At 24.3% G+C, this 15,565-nt stretch overlaps 2 protein-coding genes across 2 annotated transcripts; one reads left to right on the top strand and one right to left on the bottom strand.

Moving 5' to 3' along the window:
* The first annotated feature begins 5,118 nt into the window (after window positions 1-5,118).
* On the top strand, window positions 5,119-13,602 carry LOC122509447 (myotubularin-related protein 14). Its single transcript, XM_043623545.1, has 7 exons — window positions 5,119-5,407; window positions 6,360-6,754; window positions 9,155-9,735; window positions 10,035-10,354; window positions 12,000-12,543; window positions 12,785-13,117; window positions 13,238-13,602. Exons 2-7 carry the CDS (start codon window positions 6,632-6,634, stop codon window positions 13,401-13,403), a joined length of 2,067 nt encoding a protein of 688 aa, XP_043479480.1. The 5' UTR covers window positions 5,119-5,407; window positions 6,360-6,631; the 3' UTR covers window positions 13,404-13,602.
* On the bottom strand, window positions 13,469-15,207 carry LOC122509449 (peroxisome biogenesis factor 10-like). Its single transcript, XM_043623546.1, has 3 exons — window positions 14,561-15,207; window positions 14,196-14,447; window positions 13,469-14,127 (listed from the first exon to the last, which is right to left on the bottom strand). The coding sequence occupies exons 1-3, from the start codon at window positions 14,852-14,854 to the stop codon at window positions 13,810-13,812; spliced, it is 864 nt and encodes a 287-aa protein (XP_043479481.1). The 5' UTR covers window positions 14,855-15,207; the 3' UTR covers window positions 13,469-13,809.
* Between the last annotated feature and the right edge of the window lie 358 nt (window positions 15,208-15,565).

Here is a 15,565-nt window from a genome sequence, read left to right as displayed (position 1 = left end):
ATAAACTCTAATATATATTCCAGAGAGATAATAACGCCAAGTTTTAGATAGATTTCGAGGAATGTCTTTTTCCCGAGAGTTGTGCAAGTGAATCAAGAAGATGAAATGAACGATGCGGCACATTGTCTCTTGAATGTCACTTGAATGAAATCACCTATCTCTGTCTTCATATCTTGGATCTTTGACAAAGTTACTATCTGGTAAATGCCGTGAAACTATCAAGAAACTTTCGACCAAATACAGGTAGTTATTAGATCCCTGACCACCTCTCTTCCATCTCAAGTTTCAAGTCCTCCTGTTTGTTTGCTTCATATATATAGAGAGAGAGAGAGCGAAGAGACTAAAACATATATGTATAGTTGTTATATAGAGGATAACAAGAAACATGTTGTCAGTACAAAGACATAAGACCTAAGACGTAATATGTAAGATATAAACTTATTACTCTAGACTTTGTATCGTTAAACGTCTGTCACTTGCAGAAATGTTAAAACAATTCTCCCCTCAAGCTATTTATTCTCATCTTTAAATCCTGACAGAAATTTCTAAATTATTCAATCGGAAAATTATTCTTTCAAAATTTCATGATTCTATTTACAATCGGAAATTTGTATTTTATAAATATTTCAAGAAGAATGCAAGCGTTTAGTCCAAATCGAAATGATTCGCAAGTTTTCAACTTTTAAATGAACGAAATATTATCAACTATTTCTGATTAAAATTAGAATTTAAAATTAAAAAAATTAAAAATTGAAAAAAATAATAATTAAATAATAATAATTTTAAAAAAATTAAAACTTTATAATTTATTTTTTTTTATACTAGACGCAATATTGTAGAACAAATAAATTTTATTCATTGAACGTTTAGAATTTTAGGAATGTTCGATGTTCTAAAATGTTCGATGTTTCGATGTTCCTAAAATTCTAAACGTTCAATAAACAAAATTTATTTGTTTTCTTTTCAAATTGAATTTTTTTTACAATAATTTTGTGTCACAAATTAAAAAAATTAATTACAATTAATTAATTATGAAAATACTTTTAACAATAAATATTTCGTTCACTGAACGTTCAAAATTTATTTGTTTCTTTTTCAAATTAAAATATTACAATAATTTTAGGTGACAAATAAAAAAAAATTAATTACAATTCATTATAGTCAAGTTAATTGAAATTAATTATAATTAATTATAAATTTATAATCAAGTTAATTGTAATTAAATTAATTAATTATAAAAATATTTTCAACTATAAATATTTCCTTCATTGAACTTTCGCAGAATTTATTTCTTTTCTTTTCAAATTAAAATTTTATTACAATAATTTTGCGTCACAAACCAAAAAAATGAATTAGAATTGTAATTATAATTAATTTAATTAAAATTAATTTGAATTATAAATAAATTAAATAAAGTTAATTATAACTAATTATAATTACGATAAATTAGAATTAATTATAAATTTATAATTAAAATAATTAAGAAAATAATTTTAAGGTAAAATATTTCGTTCATTGAACGTTCAAAACTTGTGGATCATTATAAATAATTGTTGCATTCAATCGAGTATTCAATAATAAAATTTTTTAAATTCTTTAAGTATTTAACAAAAATAACAAATCCATTTTTGAAAAATTTATTATAAACATACAATTTTTATGCATTTTCATAAAAATGTTTACAATATTTTTTGCAAAAATAGAATTGATTTTGCTAAATTTATAGTTATACGATTTACACTCATTTAATTAATATTTGTTTACTCAATCGTATTGTTTATGGAACTAAAATAAAATGCATTGTTTAAATAATAATTTATTTAATCTACGTTATTTATTTTATTAGAATAAAAATATTACTTGAAAACTATGGGAACATCGAGTGACATCTACCAGTGGATTTCCGATTTGGAAAAATCTTTCATCCCTTAAAGGTTTTACCTCTCGTCGACAAATTGTCATTTTGAAATAAAATAGGAAAATTTTAATCGCAAATAATATTACCAACGAATTTAATATGATCAACGACCAATAATTTATCTACTTTCAAAAAAACAAATTGTTTCTGATAATAGAAAAATAGACATTGAAATTATCTGCTTTGTCTATAACTTTTACAATACAACCAATACAACAAATAGAATAAATAATTAAATTTCTAAGTTATTACATAAAAAACTAAAAAATGTATTTAACAATTTTTTGTAAATGAATTATTGTACAAAAAATTATTTTAATTGAATAATTAATTTGTAAATTCAAAAAATTAACAAAAAGTCAATAAATCCATAAAGAGAATTAAACTCTTATTAAACAATAAATACGATAAAGTAAACAAATTAATATTAATTATAAATTAAATTATCTTTTGTTTTAATTAAAAAGTTTTTAATTTAAAATATTTTTAAATATTTCTGCGAAAATTGTCAAATAAACATAAATTACTTTTATATTTATTTACAATAGAATAAAATAAATAAAAATTTATTTTGATCACAATTTTACTAAGGATATCAAATTGAGACAAAAGAAGTTTGATTCGTTTTTTGTTTCAATTTGATATCCTTAGAAAAACGGTGTACACAAAATAAACGTTTCTAACAAAGAAGAAAACAAATTTTATCAAAAACCAAATTTTTTTAAATATAAAAAAATATTTGGTTCACTTAATAAAATTTGTATTCTATCAGCAGAATTAAATTTTTTCGATGGTGTTAATTTTTATATATTATTTTTATATAATAAAAAAAATGGTTTAAAGTTAAAAAAATTTTTTTTCTAATTTTTCGGAGTTTTTAAATATGTTTTCTGTAAATTACTAAACAATTATTGTGAAGTTGTTTAATAATTTGAAAAAAGAAATCAATCAAAAATTGTGTATAATATTTGGTAAATTTGCAAAATGGAAAAAATATTGTATTGTGACTCACCGAAGATGAATAATTTCATTGATGATATTGATCATCAACCATAAATGAAAAAGATATTTGAAGATTACAATGAAAATTACCTGAAGAGAGAAGAGAGCTTTTCCGATTGGAATCCTTCCAGTTAAAAAAAAAACTTTCCGATGATACACTCGAAAAATGTAAAATATTTGAATCAGTAGTATATTTAAAAATTTTGTACAAAAGTAATTTTTCAAAAATTCTTTTTTTAAATTAGTTAAATTACTAATAAAAAGAAAATCTTATTCGTTAAAAATGAAAACAAAATTTTTATTTTTTTAAATTTAAAATTCTTTATGGTAATAGTTCAAAATTAATTGTGAAAATTTGTCAAAGATTTTATGTTTATTTTCAATTTATTTATTTAAAAAAATTTTTGTAAATTTACTTTAAAATTATTATTATTGACAATATTTTTTAAGAAACTTTTTAATTTAGCAATCTTTGAAATTTCTATTTTTTGTGATTCAAATATTTTGTTTACGCGCACTGATTCGAATTTTTTTTTATAATTGTCAAAAAAAATTTATGAAACTTAATTATATTTTTGCAAGAAAAAAGCTCTAATATACTTTAAAAAACGTTTTTAAAACACTGATTGACTCACTATTCTCTGCATTTGTCGCCAAACTCTTTGAACCATTGCCAATTGTTGATGATGGCTGTCCGGAAGGGATAAGCTGCAATAAATTTTCATATTTTAATCAAAATAAAAAAAAAAAATATGAAATTCAAGTTAAAAAATAAAAACAGAACATATTCATTTTTTTAGATATCTTACCATAATTGTAAAATCCCTTCGATTAATGACAATCTCTCGGAAAATTTGTCTATTATTATTGACAAAATATATTTTGGAGTAAGAGAGCCGTCATGAGGAGGAACTGAAACAAAGTATACAATACACTTAAAAAATAATAATAATTTTTCACAAATATTTCCTATTTTATGATGGAAAAAATTTTAAATTCCAATTACGCAAAATAAATATCAAATTTTGACATAAAAATTGAGGTTATGTTTTTTGTCAAAATGTATTGTCAATATTATTTATTTATTTTATCAAAATATATTTACCATAATAGCGTATTCCTTCCAACGATTGAATTCTGCTTGAGCAACTTTTCTCTGGGTTGTAAATAAAATTCGAAAATATGAAAAACAACCTTTCAAAAAGACAATGTTCTAGAAGAATAAAAGTTGCTAATAGAATCCGTCACGATCGCCAAAGAATCTGCAAAAAAAAAGCAAATAAACAATTATTATTCACTTTGTAAATGATTTTCGAGAAAATTTTACGAAAAGTTTTAACAAACTGCTAATAATAGGCACAATGTGACAAAAAACTGTGTTGCAAAAATTCTCCCGGCCACCATTTTGAATTAGTGTCAAAAGGAAAATTTGCACTTTCACATTTGTGAAAAATTCACGTATTTTATTAGCCATCAGTAAAGAAAACAAGAACAATTCAATAATAAACCAACCCAAAAGTGTTGAAATTTATTTTTTTGAAATATTTCTCGAAAAAATAATGTTCGGAGCAAATGGCGCTGCGACAATGTAGAAGCAAGGCAAGAGACATTTTATGTATTTTAGCAATGCCCATCCTATTTTTTTCATACTATTTTTACAGAATATCATCCGTTTTACCTTAACTTACTACTAAAACATACAATTTTGTAAAGAAAACATGAAAAAATTACCATTTTGGATCGAAAATTCAGCAGGGAAAAAAGGACGCCATCCATTCAACAGAGACGAACTGGTATGGAACAAGAGTAATTTCCCAGCACGTCATTGGTTGAACGAAACAATCATGGAGACGCAATGAGAGATTGTGATTGGTGGACAAATTTTTCTCCATCAGTTCATTACTTCCTGTCTTTAAATTTGAATAATCTGAGAATGGTTTTATTAAATTATTTAAAATTATATAAATATATTTTTAATCTAAGAAGAAAAATAATACACAGTATGTAATATTTAAGTAATAAAAGATTATTTTATATATTAAAAACGTTTATTTACGGCCATATTAATCAAATATATGAAATTACTGTAAGCAAGGTTGGGTAGTTATGGAAACATTTCTTATGATTACGATCAATTACCGTGAACTATCCTTGTAAAGTATAGCGTCCCAACGCTGAATATAACCTTCTCACATATGAAATGTGTGTTAGTGGCCTGTCATTATGTGTGTTTACAACCTACAACTTTGGAATCGAATTTTCTCTCACATTCACAGGATACAAATTTTATATACTAATAAATTCAGCGTTCATATGAATTTGTACAAGTGACGTAGTATTTACAGCCGTCAAGTAAAACGTGACGGCAAACAACAGACTTTTGGTGACGTATTTGAAGAAATTTTAAAGAAATTTTGACAGACCGGTCAGAAAAACATTGAAAAAGGAGAATAAAAACAAAGAAGAATGTCAAAGTGTTCAGGACAGGTATGTTATCCATATTGTTCATCCAGAAAATTTACTCCAAAAACATGTGACGTTTCCAACCTCAAATTCACCTTTTTCTGATATCCAAGTTAAAAGACTTGTATTTAATTACTTTTTCCAATGTTTATCAATATGGGAAATTTTTTAAAACCCCTCAAGTATATTAGAATCATTGTTCTTTGTATTCGACAAATATTTATTAAGAATTTTGCAAATTTTTTAAGGTTATGTTTGCTGTCACATGCCATGCAAAATACGCAATTCCTCTCGGAAATTTTTAAAGAGCCCGTAGGAATTTTGCGTGTTTTTTTTTATCCTTATAACACAGAATTACAGTAAACAAGTTCATTAGCTGTTCATTTTAAGTTTCAATTTATAATTATAACCAACAACGCCATGTGCAAGCACATCGCCAAAAAAAAAAGAAAAAAATTCTGCGGGGTGGGGCTTAAACGTGGGTTTAACCCAGACGTTTGAAGGTAGGGTCAACAAATTTAAAATCATGAATCTTACAGACGTCTGATTTATTTTTAGATTTCACATGGTTTACAATTTAATGCTTCACCGACCTTGCTTTGAAAAATAATGATTCTTTTTAATCAATTATGCAACAGCTCTAAATGAAGTTTTATTCAATTGAAAATAAAAAACTATTGATAATAAAAAAGCAAAATTTTTACAAAATCTTATTATAATATTTATTTCAAATAATGAGCAAAGTCTATTGTAAAATTCTGAACAACAACTTTGACCTAAAGACATATAGAAATTGTTTGTAAACAAAGACATACGATAATTTTTCATTGCAAAATATTTCTTAAATAGAAAACAACAGATTCATATTTTTACTTGTTTTCAACTCTTCAGTTAAACTATTTCTATTTGACTATTTGAGGGTAGAAATAAAATTCTTCACATCTTATTTATAATTATATTTTTTTTATTTTCACAGTTTAAACCACATATTTGGAATCACTCTCTTCTATTATATCAATGCAAAGAATTACGCTGTGTATTTTCAAAGACTAAGTGTATTTGCAAAAGTGTAAAAATGGATGAGCTGTGATTTTCAAGATTAAAAAAACAAAACAAAGATATATGTTGAAATTAACGCCTGTGCCATTTTTATTCCATTCAAGAGATTGCAAAGTATTCAGATTGGATTATCTAATTGAATATTAGATATACTATAGATAGTATTTACTGGTTTAATAAACAAAAACGATGGAGGGAAATCACGTTTACAAACCCGAAACTGTCATGACAGACGTCAGTATGCAGGATTTACAGAAATTGCTAATCTACTTTTCAAAAAATACGTATCGAGCCCGTGATGCCGACAATACGGTAAATATTCCAGTTTTTCTGAATTGAAAATTAGTTTTTATTAAGGCAATTAATATTAAATTACTTAAATAAAATTTTCTTGTAGTCTAAAATAAAAATATTAATTAATAAAATACTTTCTCTATCAAGGTTGACACAAGTCAGGGAAAATGAAATCCATCAGGAAAATATGTCAGGCAATTTTATCAAAAGTACTGGAAAAATATTAAAATTCTAGAATTACTAACAAAATTCTAGATTTTTGTGTCAAAAAGCATTTTTAAAAAGCATAAAAACCTTGAAATCTTTATAAATTTTTTCCACCTTAAATTTTGAATTACAAGAATTTAAAAAAATTACCTTAATTTATTCATATTTCTGCAGATAATAAAATTTATTTTGAATAATTGAATTCTAGAATAACTCCAAGAACTTTATTAATTTTAATTAACAAAAAAATAAGATTTTATTTACAAAAAAAATTGCAAATTTTTAGAAATAATTAAATTAAATAATAATTAAAATAATAATAATTAAAATTAATTTATTAATTATTAATAATTAATAATAATTAAATTTCATAAGGTTTTAAACTGAAACTTTTCAAAAATTTCAGTTGCGTTGAAAAAATTAATAATTAAATATTTATTTAAAAAATGATTTAAGTTTTAAAGAATTTTATTAAAAATTTTGTAAAAAATTAGATTTTTAAGAAATTTTAATTCAATTTATTATTAAACTGATTTTGATTTAAATTTAAAAAAATTTTATTAAAGAAATTAATTTATGGAAATTTTATAAAATTTTATTGAAAGTAATTAAATATTTATATACAAAGTAATTTAATTACGAAGAAGTTAGAATTAAAATTTTTATTAATTAATTTTAAAAGGTATTAAATTAAATTTTTTAGCAATTGATCTTTAAAAAAAACTAATGTAAAAAACTTTTTAAATCAATTGAATATTTAAAACAACTATATTAAAATTTAGGAAACTAGTTAAATTTTCGAAGAATTAGAATTCAAAATTTGAAAACTAATTGATTTTATTAAATTAAATTAAAGTTTAAATTTTACAAAATAATTGAATATTTAACATAATTATTCTAAAGTTACAGAAAATAATTGAATTGTCCACTCATTTTAGTTTAAAATTCAAAAAATAATTAATTTATAAAATTATATAAAATTTTTTTTAATAATTGAATTGTCTAGAAATTTGAATTTAAAATTCTGAAAATAATTGAACACTTTAAAAAATTTCTTGGAATTTAAGAAAAGTAATTGAATTTTCGAAGAATTTTAGTTGGAAATTTGAAATCTAATTGATTAATAAATTATATTAAAGTTTTTGTTAATAGTTGAATTTTCTAGGAATTTTAATTTTAAATTCTTAAAATAATTGAACACTTAAAAATATTATACGAAAATTAAAGAAAATAATTGAATTCTCGATGAATTTTAGTTTGAAATTCACAAAATAATTATATTAAAATTACATTATAATAATTGAGTTATCCACAAATTTTAGTTAAAAAATTCGAAAACAAATTAATTTATTAAATTATATTAAAGTTTTTGTAAATAATTGCACTTTCTAGAAATTTTAATTTAAATTTTACAAAATAATTGAATATTTAATATAATTATTCTAAAGTTACAGAAAATAATTGAATTGTCCACGCATTTTAGTTAAAAATTCGAAAACAAATTAATGTATTAAATTATATTAAAATTTTTGTAAATAGTTGCATTTTCTTGGAATTTTAATTTAAAATTCTTAAAATAATTGAACACTTTAAAATATTGTATAGAAATGAAGGAAAATAATTGAATTTTCGATGAATTTTATTTTCAAATTCACAAAATAATTGAATATTTTAAATAATTATATTATAATTACGGATAATAATTTATTTGTTCATAAATTTTAGTTTAGAATTCGAAAACTAATTGATTTATATTTAAGTTTTCGTAAATATTTGAATTTTTTAGGAATTGTAGTTTAAAATTTACAAAGTAATTGCATATTTAACATAATTATTCTAGAAAATAATTGAATTGTCCACAAATTTTCGTTTAAAATTTGAAAACTAATTAATTTATTAAATTATATTAACCTTTTTTTAATTATTGAATTTTTGACGAATTTTTAAAGTAAATTTCTGAAAATAATTGAACACTTTAAAATATTATATGAAAATTTTAAAAATAATTGAATTTTTTGAATAGACGTCGGGGTAAATGTCAAAATTCTATCTGGAAATTAGGGAAATCAAAGTTGAATTTTTGTGGTAACCCTGTGTAGGAGGAAACAATATAATTTTAGAAAAGCATATAATTTTTATATATTTAACTAATAGTTAAAAATAATAATAATAATAGTAACTAATAATTTGTTTATTAAATGAAAATTGCAGAGTCAATCAATAATGCAGAGGTGTATATTGCTCGCCGATATGGATTATCAACATTCAGTAATAAATAACAATGAGGGCGATTTAAGTGCTCATTATCCGAGTCATTTAATGATCCTTGAATATGAGAAAAGTAAATTTCCAAACAAGTGTGATACTCCATCGTCACTGCCACGCACTACAGAGACAATTTACGAAAGTATGTGCGATCCAATTAGATTAAAGGAATTGATAAAAAGCGCAAGATTTGCACGTTGTAGATCAAGGTTTCCATTGCCCGTTATACTTTACAATGGAAGATATATTTGTCGTTCGTCTACCTTATCGGGAGGACCGGAAATTTATGGAAGATCAGGTCTCGATTATCTGTTTGCGTGCGGTGAAACGGGAACAGTCGTTGATGAGAGCTATAAGGAAAATACTGACGATGGATGTAGTCGAGAATCATTTGACAATGATTGTCCAGCGGTTAAAAATCAATTTGATAAAGTTCGTAAAAAAGATATAAAACTCCTGAAAGCACTTAAAGTTGGTCATATTATTGATTTCATGGTCGAAAATAAGAAGGTCAAGTTTCTTATGAAGTGAGTTTTTTTTAATTGTCTGTTCATTAAAATTTACAGTAAAGGAAAAATCCTTTTTTAATCTGAAGAATTTCCTGTATTTTTATCATTTGGAGTTTAGTTTTTCCTATGTTTGATGTTTTTGATTTTTAAATTATTTTCTAATTTTTATTCTACTTTAATGTTATTTATTTATTTCAACTATTTCTCTCAGTCCTTTCTGGACTATATATGGAATACAATAATATAATAATAATAAATACAGAAAATAGTTATGAATAAGTAGTTACGGTTTTTAATTCATTTAATAATTGTTGCAGCGTAACTTCCTCGGAGAAGGTCGACAGTGTTGGGAGATATTCAGAATTTAATATTGTTTCACTGCCATACCCGGGATGTGAATTCTTTAAAGAATTTCGAGAACATAATTATGCAGCAAATCATCTTGTTTTCGATTGGACGCAGGCCCACGTTGATGCCCATATTGGAGTTCCCGAAGATCAAATATCGTCGCAAATAGAAGTTAACTGGGAGGAATATCGAGACTGGGATTTACTTAAACTTACGCAAAATTATCTCAAACTTATTCTGCGATATGTCAATGAAAGTGATTCCGGAATATTAATTCATTGCATTTCAGGTACACTTTATTCTCAGATGAATCTATTTTTTAATTAACTATTTTTAATTATCTATCATGGTTGACACAGATCAGGAAATCAGGGAAAGTAAGAAATTTTATCAAAAGAAATGGAACAAATTTTTAATGTTCTACATTTCATAAGAAATTCTGGATTTTGCTGTCCAGCAGCCTTTAAAAAGATTTAATTCTTCTTGAATTTTTTTTTTATTTGTCATCTAAGAATCACCACGAATTTCAATACAAAACTTTAAATTTTTCTATTTTTGACAATAATTGAATTTTACTAAATTAAAATTGAATTTATTTTAAATAATTTAAATTTTGAAGAACTATCATAAAGTTATTATTCATAAATTATTTAGGGAATAATTTAACTTAAAAATTTCAAAAGTATTTGATTTTTATTAGAGTTGCGTTTACAATTTTGATAAATAATTGAGTTTCAAAATGTTACAAATTGCAGTTTAAGAAAATCTGAATTTAAAAAAAAATATCAATTAAAAATTAAATATTTATATTTTTTAAATTTTTATTCGCTTTTTTTAATTACTTGAATTTTTTTAATAATATATATAATTGAAAAATTTGCAATTAATTGAAATTTCATAAAATTGCGTTGTAAATAAGTTGATTTCAGAAATATTTTAAATGAACTTTCTTTTTTTCTTTGAATAATTGAATTCTCAAGGAACTTTCTCAAAAAATATTAACAAATAATTGTTTTCGAAGAGAATATTAGTAAAAATTTTAGAAAATAATTGAATTTTATAATAGTTTAATAATTTATAATAGTATAATAATTTTTATAAATAATTGAATTAAAAAAAGTTTCCAATTAAAGTTGTAGAAAATAAAAAGTTTTAATTATTTTTAATTCAAAATTTAGATATTATTTTTTTTTTATTTTCATTTAAATCTTTTTTTAATTAGTTGAATTTTTTAATATTGATACTTAATTCAAAAAATTTCAATTAATTAAAATGTTATGAAATTAAATTGTAAACAAGTGGATTTAAGAAATGTTTTAGATGAACTTTCTTCTTCCTTTAAATAATTGAATTCTCAAGGAACTTTCTAAAAAATTATTAAAAATAATTGATTTCGAAAAGAATTCTAGTAAAAATTTTAGAAAATAATTGACTTTAAAAAATTGAAATTTTAGAAAATTTTAATTTTAAATCATTTAATTAAAAATTCAGAATAAGTTTGTTTTGAAAAATTTGTATTAAAATTTTTTTTTTAAATTAGTAAAATTTTCGAATAATATATTTAAATGGGAAATTTTCAAGTAATTGAGATTTCAAGAAATTAAATTGTGAACATGTAGATTTTAGTTATATTTATTTATTATTTTATTTTATTTATTTATTTTATTTATTTATTTATTTTTTTATTTTTAATATTTATCTAATTGAAGTGAATTAAAATATTTTTTATGGAGTCAGGAATAAAGTCAAAAGTCTATCTGGAAATCAGGGAAAAATAGAAGCAAATTTTTGTGTCAATCCTGATTATTTATAATATTTACTATGTCATAATAATTTTAAATAATAATTATAATTTATATAATGCAAATTATAAAATTTCGTAATCTTATTTTTTAATCCAATTAATCTAATGATTGTATTTTTTTATTTTAAAGGTTGGGATCGCACCCCATTGTTCGTCTCTCTATTGAGACTGAGTCTTTGGGCTGATGGAGTTATTCACACATCGTTAAGTGCATTTCAAATTCTCTATTTTACAATTGCCTATGACTGGATGCTTTTTGGACACGACTTGAAGGATCGTATGAGTAAAGGAGAGGAGATATTTTTCTTTTGTTTCTTTTTTTTGAAACACATTCATGACGAGGAATTCAGTGTACACTCGAGGGAGCATCGTAGTCGAAATATTGTTTTAAATCATGACAGCGATTCGCAACTTCGTGATGAAGACTTTAGTACCTTTACGCCAAATATTAAAAATCGACATTCTGTTTTGCGTAATGACAGTGATTCGCAATTGGACAATGTTATGTTTGATGGCGAATCGGTTGTTGCTCTAAGTACTGTTAGCTCAAATCTCAGCCTAAATAGTTGGTGTAGTTCCGTTAGTCAGCATAGTCGCGATAGTCAGGACAACAATCCGCCTTCGGTTTTTCATTGTAATTCACAGGAGGGTCAGGATGACATTCACAGTAATGGGTAAATTTTCTTTTTTTACCCTATGAATGTAAAATCTGCTTTTAAAACTTTTATTTACTTGTAGATTTAGTTTTCATTTATTTTTATTTTCTCAAAGTTTGCTGTTATTTTCTTTTTCAATATTTGATTTCTGTTAATTAATTAATTTTGAATTTGGAAAATAATTTTTAGCTACTTAACATTCAAATAAATTAAATTGAATTAAATTTATTTTGTATTTAATTAAAGGAATTAATTTCAGAAATTTTGTGCCGTGGACATTTTATTCGTCGCCGAGTAAAGAGAGTAGTGTGAATGGATCTCGATCGCCGTTGCCAACAAATCGTACATCACCGGTTGCAGTTCCAGTTCCAGGACATCTTCGACAGAGGAACGAATCCTCTTCATCGGGGGGTTCTTGGCAAATGATTTCCGGTACTGGCAGTTTGCGTGGTTCAACAACATCAAATGCTCTACTCTCAGATGGTCTTGCGTCCAGTTTAGCTTGCAAACCACTTTGTGAAACTTGCACCGGACACGCATCACAAGAATCTAGTACTACAATTGTTGACGACGAAACTTATACATATTTAAAGTGAGTACTTTTTCAATTTGTAAATAATTTTTAGCTAAAATTAAACTCAATTGATGAAATTGAAAAAAAATTTATTAAAATTAATTGAAATTCATTAAATTAATTAAATTAAATTTGCAGAACAAGGAGGGAGAGGTTACAATGTTTACGAAATATATTTTATGGCGCTTACAATACAGTTGGTTTTAAAATGAAGGAATTTCCAGAAAGTAGTGGAATTGGACAAATTCTTGGGAATTTCGCTGAAAAGGTTGGTTTTATTTCTGTTCAACGCACATCATTGTGACCAGAAAATGTCGCATTATCGGCTTCCCCACAGATTTTTGAATTTGTTAATTGTTAATTCTTTCATTCAACATGAGAATTTTATAAGCCAATACGTGGATTATTAAATAATTGTATATTATGGTTTATTTGGATGACATGCCATTGCAATTAGTTGCGATGTCAATGTACAAGACATAATAAACTTGATATTTTTATAATATAAATAGTTTATTTTTTCAATATTCTCTAATTGTAGGTAAACATTTTTTTATTTAACAGAAAATATCTCTTAGATTTAAATTTAATTTACAGAAATTTTCATCATAAGAAAACTGTGCGTTGGATTACAGTTAAAAAAGTATGAAAATATATTTACAATCTTTTTTTCAGACAAAAAAATAATTTCTTCGAAATTCACAATATTATTACAAATTCATTAGGAAAATTATTCTCGAAGGTGAAACGTGTTCTCTGCACAGAGGACATCGAGGTTTTGTCTGTAGCCATTCAGCGAGACACGACCAACAAAATAAATGTCCGCAAGGTGTTGCAGTGTTTGAAATTTTCTCTAAACACAACTGACATTGAACACTTGTGTTGTTTGAAACATTTTTTATTTCTGAGTTTTCATTTTCTAATCGATTGTCCTTGTGAAATAATCGCAGCATAAATTGAACAATTGTCGCAATTCCTAATAATTTCAAACCCCAACTTATTCCATCAGTGGGTCGACGGCCGTAAACCTGTTTTTTTCAAAAATTAATTAATTATTTCATATAATTTTTCAAAAAAGCGAAATTTTGTACTTTACCTTAGCATAATCAACTCCTGATAATCTTTTTCCTAAACTGTAGTATCTTCCAAACATATAAAACAATCCACGATGAGCGAGAATTAATAAAGGTACAATAGCCCTTAATTTTGTTAGAAAAGTATTTAAAAATTTAACAGCATTCGGCGTCAATTCATTACGGGGATTATTTACAGAAGTTTGCAGTCTTTCGAGAATTTTCAAAAATGCTTGCTCTCCAAAACATTCTAAAATTGCTGCCAATACTCGTGCCTGAAAAAGAGACATACAATATTTAAAAAACTTATTTTGAATTTTCCACTTCATTAAAAAATAATTAACAGAGTAAATTATTTAAATACTAATAAATAAAACCAATGACTTACACTCAGAGAAGGAACTTTACAAGCATCCAAATCGACTTGAACAATTCCAGTATATTCTTCACCTAATGTTTGATTTCCCATTCCCGATGTAAGAATAAAATAAATAAATCTTGCCGGAACATCTGTTTGCATAAATTGTAATAAAGATCTGTATTTTTTAAATCTAGCCAAAATATTTGACAATTTTTCACTTAGAGTCCAAATAAAATCGTTATCTCTCTGACAAGATCGCAAAATTTCTGCCTGATTTGCACTCTTTAGTTTTTTAAAAACAAAATTCTTTTCTTGACTCATTTTTGACGGGGGTTAATTAAAATTTGAATAGTCACTTTTCTAATTATAAAGCACTTTATATTGCATTTTATTGATTTCATTAATTTCATTAAAGAATTCCAAAAAGTTGTTTCAAAATTTAGCGCTCTTTTTTACTTTCCAAAGGTAAACATAACCTTAAATTTCCATGAATGGGAATATTGTCAATCAACACAATTCACAATTTGTATCAATCATATTTTTATTTATCACAACTTTCACACAATGTGTAGACTCATAATTACTGTACGAAGAGTAATTTTTATTAAATTTTAACATGAAAAATATAATAAATAGAGAGAAGTGATAAATATTTGGTTCTGTAATTATCACCACTGTAGCCAACATACTAAAATTATTATTGACAAAACAAAAAAAATTTAAAAATGCTCAGAAATATTAAATAACAATAATAGATAAATAATTAAACCATTGGATAAAATAATATCAGTTTGAAAATAAACACATAAGAGCGTAAACTATTAAATATCCTTAAAAATAATTAAAAAGAAAGATGAATAATAAATATGTAATTTAAATTCAGCGCCATTTGTGAACGATGTCGGTAAAGCAGAGTACAGCCAATCGCAGCGCCGCGACAAGAAGCGAGTAGCCAAACTTTAGCAGCCAAAGCAAAAGCGGCGAGCAGAGAGGCATCGCCCTAGATAACGGTAGAATTGTGTAGTATCTCCT

The sequence above is a fragment of the Leptopilina heterotoma genome, unplaced genomic scaffold, assembly GCF_015476425.1.
Source record: "Leptopilina heterotoma isolate Lh14 unplaced genomic scaffold, ASM1547642v1 Lhet_60, whole genome shotgun sequence".
Classification (NCBI taxonomy): domain Eukaryota; kingdom Metazoa; phylum Arthropoda; class Insecta; order Hymenoptera; family Figitidae; genus Leptopilina; species Leptopilina heterotoma.
Note: the sequence above shows the minus strand (reverse complement) of the source record. Positions and strands in the feature narration are given on the sequence as shown.